The sequence below is a fragment of the Aegilops tauschii genome, chromosome 5, assembly GCF_002575655.3.
Source record: "Aegilops tauschii subsp. strangulata cultivar AL8/78 chromosome 5, Aet v6.0, whole genome shotgun sequence".
Taxonomy (NCBI): Eukaryota; Viridiplantae; Streptophyta; class Magnoliopsida; order Poales; family Poaceae; genus Aegilops; species Aegilops tauschii.
This window is the reverse complement of record NC_053039.3, coordinates 56,576,931-56,586,936: the sequence shown is the minus strand read 5'-3', so window position 1 is coordinate 56,586,936 and position 10,006 is coordinate 56,576,931. Positions and strand designations below refer to the sequence as shown.

The 10,006-nt window shown below is 45.4% G+C and overlaps 1 protein-coding gene across 1 annotated transcript; it reads right to left on the bottom strand.

Moving 5' to 3' along the window:
- Nucleotides 1-518: 518 nt before the first annotated feature.
- Nucleotides 519-9,757, bottom strand: LOC123493982 (uncharacterized). The gene is made up of 2 exons (XM_045228516.1): nucleotides 9,517-9,757; nucleotides 519-811 (listed from the first exon to the last, which is right to left on the bottom strand). The coding sequence occupies exons 1-2, from the start codon at nucleotides 9,755-9,757 to the stop codon at nucleotides 519-521; spliced, it is 534 nt and encodes a 177-aa protein (XP_045084451.1).
- Between the last annotated feature and the right edge of the window lie 249 nt (nucleotides 9,758-10,006).

Genomic DNA, 10,006 nt, shown 5'->3' with positions numbered 1-10,006 from the left:
GCTGGCATTTCTCAAGCCGAACGTCATGGTCAGGTAGCAGAAGGCTCCGAATGGTGTGATGAAGGGGTCTTCAGCCGATCGGCCGGGTTCAGCTTGATTTGGTGGTAGCCGGAGTAGGCATCAAGGAAGGACAACAGCTCGCATCTGGCGGTGGAGTCAATCACTTGATCTATCCAAGGGAGAACAAACAGATCTTTGGGGCAGGCTTTGTTGAGGCTGGTGTAGTCAATACACATGCGCCACTTGTTGTTCTTCTTCAACACAAGGACTGGGTTGGCAAGCCACTCTGGGTAAAACACTTCCATGATGAAGCCGACTGCCAGTAGTCGGGCCATCTCTTCACCAACAATTCTTCTCTTCTCTTCTGACAGGCGGCGGAGGGGTTGCTTGACTGGTTTTGCATCTGATCTGACATGTAGCTTGTGGTCGGCGAAATCCGTCTTAACACCCGGCATGTCCTTGGGAGACCATGCAAAGATGTCCCGATTCTCACGGAGGAAATCGACGAGCTCGCTTTCCTATTTGCTATCAAGGTGGGCCCCTACGACAGCGAATCTCTCCGAGTGCTCTGGGTCCAAGGGGATCTTCTTGGTCCCTTTGGTTGGCTGGAATGAGCCCTGGGCTTCCGGCTCCTTGGGGTCTGGCGACAGGTCTAGCTGCTTGCTGTCCATGGCCACAACCTGGTCAAGGAGTCGCTTCTCTGCGGCGATGACGAGGGACTCGGCCAACCGGCTACTGGCGGCAGCATATGCAGCCAACTTCTGGTAGTCGCCAGCTATAATGATGATGCCCTTGGTGAAGGAAATATGCCCTAGAGGCAATAATAAAGTTATTATTTATTTCCTTATTTCATGATAAATGTTTATTATTCATGCTAGAATTGTATTAACCGAAAACATAATACCTGTGTGAATACATAGACAAACAGAGTGTCACTAGTATGCCTCTACTTGACTAGCTCGTTGATCAAAGATGGTTATGTTTCCTAGCCATAGACATGAGTTGTCATTTGATTAATGGGGCCACATTATTAGGAGAATGATGTGATTGACTTGACCCATTCCGTTAGCTTAGCACTTGATCGTTTAGTATGTTGCTATTGCTTTCTTCGTGACTTATACATGTTCCTATGACTATGAGATTATGCAACTCCCGTTTACCGGAGGAACACTTTGTGTGCTACCAAACGTCACAACGTAACTGGGTGATTATAAAGGTGCTCTACAGGTGTCTCCGAAGGTACTTGTTGGGTTGGCGTATTTCGAGATTAGGATTTGTCACTCCGATTGTCGGAGAGGTATCTCTGGGCCCTCTCGGTAATGCACATCACTTAAAGCCTTGCCAGCATTGCAACTAAAGAGTTTGTTGCAAGATGATGTATTACGAAACGAGTAAAGAGACTTGCCGGTAACGAGATTGAACTAGGTATTGAGATACCGACGATCGAATCTCGGGCAAGTAACATACCGATGACAAAGGGAACAACGTATGTTGTTATGCGGTCTGACCGATAAAGATCTTCGTAGAATATGTGGGAGCCAATATGGGCATCCAGGTCCCGCTATTGGTATTGACCGGAGACGTGTCTCGGTCATGTCTACATAGTTCTCGATCCCGTAGGGTCCGCACGCTTAACGTTACGATGACAGTTATATTATGAGTTTATATGTTTTGATGTACCGAAGGTTGTTCGGAGTCCCGGATGTGATCACGGACATGACGAGGAGTCTCGAAATGGTCAAGACATAAAGATTGATATATTGGACGACTATATTCGGACACCGGAAATGTTCCGGGTGATTTCGGAGAAAACCGGAGTGCCGGAGGGTTACCGGAACCCCCCCCCCCCCCCCCGGGAGAAGTAATGGGCCTTATGGGCCTTAGTGGAGAGAGAGAGGGGCAGCCAGGAGGGGCCGTGTGCCCCCTCCTCCTCTGGTCCGAATTGGACTAGGAGAGGGGGGGCGGCGCCCCCCTTTCCTTCTGCCTCTCCCCCTTCCTTTCCCCCCTCCTAGTAGGAGTAGGAAAGAGGGGAGTCCTACTCCTACTAGGAGGAGGACTCCTCCTCCTGGCGCGCCAACAAGGGCCGGCCGGCCTCCCCCTTGCTCCTTTATATACGGGGGCAGGGGGCACCCCATAGAGACAACAATTGATCTATTGATCTCTTAGCCGTGTGCGGTGCCCCCTCCACCATATTACACCTCGATAATATCGTAGCGGTGCTTAGGCGAAGCCTTGCGTCGGTAGAACATCATCATCGTCACCACGCCGTCGTGCTGACGAAACTCTCCCTCAACACTCGGCTGGATCGGAGTTCGAGGGACGTCATCGAGTTGAACGTGTGCTGAACTCGGAGGTGCCGTGCGTTCGGTACTTGATCGGTCGGATCGTGAAGACGTACGACTACATCAACCGCGTTGTGTTAACGCTTCCTCTTTCGGTCTACGAGGGTACGTGGACAACACTCTCCCCTCTCGTTGCTATGCATCACCATGATCTTGCGTGTTCGTAGGAAATTTTTTGAAATTACTACGTTCCCCAACAGTGGTATCAGAGCCTAGTTTTATGCGGTGATGTTATGCACGAGTAGAACACAAGTGAGTTGTGGGCGATATAAGTCATACTGCTTACCAGCATGTCATACTTTGGTTCGGCGGTATTGTGAGATGAAGCGGCCCGGACCGACATTACGCGTACGCTTACGCGAGTAGGTTTCACCGTTGCGAGCACTCGTTGCTGAAAGGTGACCGGCGGGTGTCTGTCTCTCTCACTTTAGTTGAACCGAGTGTGGCTACGCCCGGTCCTTGCGAAGGTTAAAACAGCACCAACTTGACAAACTATCGTTGTGGTTTTTGATGCGTAGGTAAGAACGGTTCTTGCTAAGCCCGTAGCAGCCACGTAAAACTTGCAACAACAAAGTAGAGGACGTCTAACTTGTTTTTGTAGGGCATGTTGTGATGTGATATGGTCAAGACATGATACTGAATTTTATTGTATGAGCTGATCATGTTTTGTAACCGAGTTATCGGCAACTGGGAGGAGCCATATGGTTGTCGCTTTATTGTATGCAATGCAATCGCCCTGTAATGCTTTACTTTATCACTAAGCGGTAGCGATAGTCGTAGAAGCATAAGATTGGCGAGACGACAATGATGCTACGATGGAGATCAAGGTGTCGCGCCGGTGACGATGGTGATCATGACGGTGCTTCGGAGATGGAGATCACAAGCACAAGATGATGATGGCCATATCATATCACTTATATTGATTGCATGTGATGTTTATCTTTTTATGCATCTTATCTTGCTTTGATTGACGGTAGCATTATAAGATGATCCCTCACTAAATTATCAAAGTATTAGTGTTCTCCCTGAGTATGCACCATTGCGAAAGTTCTTCGTGCTGAGACACCACGTGATGATCGGGTGTGATAGGCTCTACGTTCAAATACAACGGGTGCAAAACAGTTGCACACGCGGAATACTCAGGTTAAACTTGACGAGCCTAGCATATAACAGATATGGCCTCGGAACATGGAGACCGAAAGGTCGAGCGTGAATCATATAGTAGATATGATCAACATAGTGATGTTCACCATTGAAACTACTCCATCTCACGTGATGATCGGACATGGTTTAGTTGATATGGATCACGTGATCACTTAGAGGATTAGAGGGATGTCTATCTAAGTGGGAGTTCTTAAGTAATATGATTAATTGAACTTGAATTTATCATGAACTTAGTCCTGATAGTATTTTGCAAATTATGTTGTAGATCAATAGCTCGCGCTGTTGCTTCCCTGTGTTTATTTTTGATATGTTCCTAGAGAAAAATTATGTTGAAAGATGTTAGTAGCAAAGATGCGGATTGGATCCGTGATCTGAGGATTATCCTCATTGCTGCACAGAAGAATTATGTCCTTGATGCACCGCTAGGTGACAGACCTATTGCAGGAGCAGATGCAGACGTTATGAACGTTTGGCTAGCTCAATATGATGACTACTTGATAGTTTAGTGCACCATGCTTAACGGCTTAGAATCGGGACTTCAAAGACGTTTTGAACGTCATGGACCATATGAGATGTTCCAGGAGTTGAAGTTAATATTTCAAGCAAATACCCGAGTTGAGACATATGAAGTCTCCGACAAGTTCTATAGCTAAAAGATGGAGGAGAATAGCTCAAGCAGTGAGCATGTGCTCAGATTGTCTGGGTACTACAATCGCTTGAATCAAGTGGGAGTTAATCTTCCAGATAAAATAGTGATTGACAGAATTCTCTAGTCACCATCACCAAGTTAGTAGAACTTCGTGATGAACTATAGTATGCAAGGGATGACGAAAATAATTCCCGAGCTCTTCGTGATGCTGAAATCGACGAAGGTAGAAATCAAGAAAAACATCAAGTGTTGATGGTTGACGAGACCACTAGTTTCAAGAAAAGGGCAAAGGGAAGAAGGGGAACTTCAAGAAGAACGGCAAGCAAGTTGCTGCTCAAGTGAAGAAGCCTAAGTCTGGTCCTAAGCCTGAGACTAAGTGCTTCTACTGCAAAAGGGACTGGTCACTGGAAGCGGAACTACCCCAAGTATTTGGTGGATAAGAAGCATGGCAAAGTGAACAAAGGTATATTTGAGATACAGATTATTGATGTGTATTTTACTAGTGTTCGTAGCAACCCCTCGGTATTTGGTACTGGTTCAGTTGCTAAAGAGTAGTAACTCAAAACGGGAGTTGCATAATGAACAGAAACTAGTTAAGGATGAAGTGATGATGTGTATTGGAAGTGGTTCCAAGATTGATATGATCATCATCGCACACTCCCTATACTTTCGGGATTAGTGTTGAACCTAAATAAGTGTTATTTGGTGTTTGCGTTGAGCATGAATATGATTTGATCATGTTTATTGCAATACGGTTATTCATTTAAGTTAGAGAATAATTGTTGTTCTGTTTACATGAATAAAACCTTATATGGTTACACACCCAATGAAATGGTTCGTTGGATCTCGATCGTACTGATACACATATTCATAATATTGAAGCCAAAAGATGCAAAGTTAATAATGATAGTGCAACTTATTTGTGGCACTGCCGTTTAGGTCATATTGGTGTAAAGCGCATGAAGAAACTCCATGCTGATGGGCTTTGGAATCACTTGATTATGAATCACTTGATGCTTGCAAACCATGCCTTATGGGCAAGATGACTAAGACTCCGTTCTCCAGAACAATGCAGCGAGCAACTGACTTATTGGAAATAATACATACTGATGTATGCGATCCGATGAGTGTTGAGGCTCGCGGCGGGTATCGTTATTTTCTGACATTCACAGATGATTTGAACAGATATGGGTATATCTACTTGATGAAACTTAAGTCTGAAGCATTTGAAAAGTTCAAAGAATTTCAGAGTGAAGTGGAAAATCATCATGACAAGAAAATAAGGTTTCTACGATCTGATCGCGGAGACAAATATTTGAGTTACGAGTTTGGTCTTCAATTAAAACAATGTGGAATAGTTTCACAAATTCGTGCCACCTGGAACACCACAGCATAATGGTGTGTCTGAACGTCATAACCGTACTTTATTGGATATAGTGCAATCTATGATTTTTCTTACTGATTTACCACTATAGTTTTAGGGTTATGCATTAGAGACAGCTGCATTCACGTAAAAAGGGCACCATCTAAATCCATTTGAGACGACACCGTATGAACTGTGATTTGGCAAGAAACCAAAGTTGTCGTTTCTTAAAGTTTGGGGTTGCGATGCTTATGTGAAAAAGTTTCATCCTGATAAGTTCAAACCCAAATCGGAGAAATCTGTCTTCATAGGATACCCAAAGGACTGTTGGGTACACCTTCTATCGCAGATCCAAAGGCAAGACTTTTGTTGCTAAATTCGGAATCTTTCTGGAGAAGGAGTTTCTCTCGAAAGAAGTGAGTGGGAGGAAAGTAGAACTTGATGAGGTAATTGTACCTGCTCCCTTATTGGAAAGTAGTTCATCGCAGAAACCAGTTTCTGTGACGCCTATACCAATTAGTGAGGAAGTTAATGATGATGATCATGGAACTTCAGATCAAGTTATTACTGAACCTCGTAGGTCAACCAGAGTAAGATCCGCACCAGAGTGGTACGGTAATCCTGTTCTGGAGGTTATGTTACTAGACCATGACGAACCTACGAACTATGAAGAAGCGATGGTGAGCCCAGATTCCGCAAAATGGCTTGAGGCCATGAAATCTGAGATGAGATCCATGTATGAGAACAAAGTATGGACTTTGATTGACTTACCCAATGATTGGCAAGCCATTTAGATTAAATGGATCTTCAAGAGGAAGACGGACGCTGATAGTAGTGTTACTATCTACAAAGCTAGAATTCTCGCAAAAGGTTTTCGACAAGTTTAAGGTGTTGACTACGATGAGAGTTTCTCACTCGTATCTAAGCTTAAGTCTGTCTGAATCATGTTAGCAATTGCCGCATTTTATGAAATCTGGCAAATGGATAAACAAAATTGCATTCCTTAATGGATTTATTAAAGAAGAGTTGTATATGATGCAACCATAAGGTTTTGTCAATCCTAAAGGTGCTAACAAAATATGCAAGCTCCAGCGATCCATCTATGGACTGGTGCAAGCATCTCGGAGTTGGAATATATGCTTTGATAAGTTGATCAAAGGATATAGTTTTATACAGACTTGCGGTGAAGCCTGTATTTACAAGAAAGTGAGTGGGAGCACTACAGCATTTCTGATAAGCATATGAGAATGACATATTGTTGATCGGAAATAATGTAGAATTATTCTGCAAAGCATAAAGGAGTGTTTGAAAGGAGTTTTTCAAAGAAAGACCTCGGTAAACCTGCTTACATATTGAGCATCCAGATGTATAGAGATAGATCAAGACGCTTGATAAGTTTTTTCAATGAGTACATACCTTAACAAGATTTTGAAGTGGTTCAAAATGGAACAGTCAAAAAAAAGAGTTTCTTGCCTGTGTTACAAGGTGTGAAATTGAGTAAGACTCAAAGCCCGACCATGGCAGAAGATAGAAAAAGAATGAAAGTCATTCCCTATGCCTCGGCCATAGGTTCTATAAAGTATGCCATGATGTGTACCAGATCTATTGTATACCCTACACTGATTTTGGCAAGGGAGTACAAGAGTGATCTAGGAGTAGATCACTAGACAGCGGTCAAAATTATCCTTAGTGGAATAAGGATATGTTTCTCGATTATGGAAGTGACAAATGGTTCGTCGTAAAGGGTTACGTCGATGCAAGCTTTTGACACTAATCTAGATGACTCTAAGTCTCGGTCTAGATACATATTGAAAGTGGGAGCAATCAGCTAGAGTAGCTCCGTGCAGAGCATTGTAGACATAGAAATTTGCAAAATACTTACGGATCTGAATGTGACAGACCTATTGACTAAAATTATCTCACAATCAAAACATGATCACACCTTAGTACTCTTTGGGTGTTAATCACATAGCGATGTGAACTAGATTATTGACTCTAGTAAACCCTTTGAGTGTTGGTCACATAGAGATGTGAACTATGGGTGTTAATCACATGGTGATGTGAATTATTGATGTTAAATCACATGGCGATGTGAACTAGATTATTGACTCTAGTGCAAGTGGGAGACTGAAGGAAATATGCCCTAGAGGCAATAATAAAGTATTATATATTTCCTTATATCATGATAAATGTTTATTATTCATGCTAGAATTGTATTAACCGGAAACATAATACATGTGTGAATACATAGACAAACAGAGTGTCACTAGTATGCCTCTACTTGACTAGCTCGTTAATCAAAGATGGTTATGTTTCCTAGCCATAGACATGAGTTGTCATTTGATTAACGGGATCACCTCGTTAGGAGAATGACGTGATTGACTTGACCCATTCCGTTAGCTTAGCACTTGATCGTTTAGTATGTTGCTATTGCTTTCTTCATGACTTATACATGTTCCTTTGACTATGAGATTATGCAACTCCCGTTTACCGGAGGAACACTTTGTGTGCTACCAAACGTCACAACGTAACTGGGTGATTATAAAGGTGCTCTACAGGTGTCTCCGAAGGTACTTGTTGGGTTGGCGTATTTCGAGATTAGGATTTGTCACTCCGATTGTCGGAGAGGTATCTCTGGGCCCTCTCGGTAATGCACATCACTTAAAGCCTTGCAAGCATTGCAACTAAAGAGTTTGTTGCAAGATGATGTATTACGGAACGAGTAAAGAGACTTGCCGGTAACGAGATTGAACTAGGTATTGAGATACCGACGATCGAATCTCGGGCAAGTAACATACCGATGACAAAGGGAACAACGTATGTTGTTATGCGGTCTGACCGATAAAGATCTTCGTAGAATATGTGGGAGCCAATATGGGCATCCAGGTCCCGCTATTGGTTATTGACCGGAGACGTGTCTCGGTCATGTCTACATAGTTCTCGAACCCGTAGGGTCCGCACGCTTAACGTTACGATGACAGTTATATTATGAGTTTATATGTTTTGATGTACCCAAGGTTGTTCGGAGTCCCGGATGTGATCACGGACATGACGAGGAGTCTCGAAATGGTCGAGACATAAAGATTGATATATTGGAAGACTATATTCGGACACCGGAAATGTTCCGGGTGATTTCGGAGAAAACCGGAGTGCCGGAGGGTTACCAGAACCCCCCCCCCCCCCGGGAGAAGTAATGGGCCTTATGGGCCTTAGTGGAGAGAGAGGGGCAGCCAGGAGGGGCCGCGCGCCCCCTCCCCCTCTGGTCCGAATTGGACTAGGAGAGGGGGGCGGCGCCCCCCTTTCCTTCTCCCTCTCCCCCTTCCTTTCCCCCCTCCTCGTAGGAGTAGGAAAGAGGGGAGTCCTACTCCTACTAGGAGGAGGACTCCTCCTCCTGGCGCGCCAACAAGGGCCGGCCGGCCTCCCCCTTGCTCCTTTATATACGGGGGCAGGGGGCACCCCATAGAGACAACAATTGATCTATTGATCTCTTAGCCGTGTGCGGTGCCCCCCTCCACCATATTACACCTCGATAATATTGTAGCGGTGCTTAGGCGAAGCCCTGCGTCGGTAGAACATCATCATCGTTACCACGCCGTCGTGCTGACGAAACTCTCCCTCAACACTCGGCTGGATCGGAGTTCGAGGGACGTCATCGAGCTGAACGTGTGCTGAACTCGGAGGTGCCGTGCGTTCGGTACTTGATCGGTCGGATCGTGAAGACGTACGACTACATCAACCGCGTTGTGTTAACGCTTCCGCTTTCGGTCTACGAGGGTACGTGGACAACACTCTCCCCTCTCGTTGCTATGCATCACCATGATCTTGCGTGTTCGTAGGAAATTTTTTGAAATACTACGTTCCCCAACACTTGGTGCCCAGCATCTTCATCTTGAGGTAGGCGTAGTGCGGCACCACCATGAACTTGGCTAGAGCAGGCCGGCCAAGGAGCGCATGGTAGGAGATTTCCAAGTGAACCACCTCGAACCAGATTGGCTCACGGCGGGAGTGATGTCTATCTCCGAAGAGGATGTCTATCTTGATCTTGCCGATTGGGGAGTAGGAAAGGCCAGATACAATGCCATGGAAGACGGTCCGGCTGGGCTGGAGCTGCTTCTCCTTGATGGACAGCTTCTCCAAGGTGTCGTGGTAGAGGATGTTGATGCTGCTACCGCCGTCTATCAGGACTTGGGAGAAGCGACAGTCTCGCCTCTCTTTTGAGAAGGTGGCATCCAGCACCATGGCGTAGGAACCCGGAGAAGGCATCACCTCCGGGTGGTCAGCGCGGCTCTAGCTGATGGGCCTCTCGGACCAGTGCATGAACTCTGGGACTTCAGAGGCGACAGCATTCACCTCACGGTGCTGCTGACACCGGTTGTGCCTGTCATCGGCGACACTGGTGAAGATGACGTAGGCTCCATGTTCTTTGGGGAATTCATCTTGGATGGCGGCGGCCGGACGGGCCGCCGGCTGCTGAGGAGGCAGAGCCGA

Excerpts from the sequence above, each read along its gene's own strand:
- LOC123493982 (XM_045228516.1), bottom strand. The coding sequence starts at position 9,757 with ATGGTGCTGGATGCCACCTTCTCAAAAGAGAGGCGAGACTGTCGCTTC. Across the intron at positions 812-9,516 it reads AGATAGACATCACTCCCGCC|GGCATATTTCCTTCACCAAG; the intron begins GTGAGCCAATCT and ends TATTGCCTCTAG.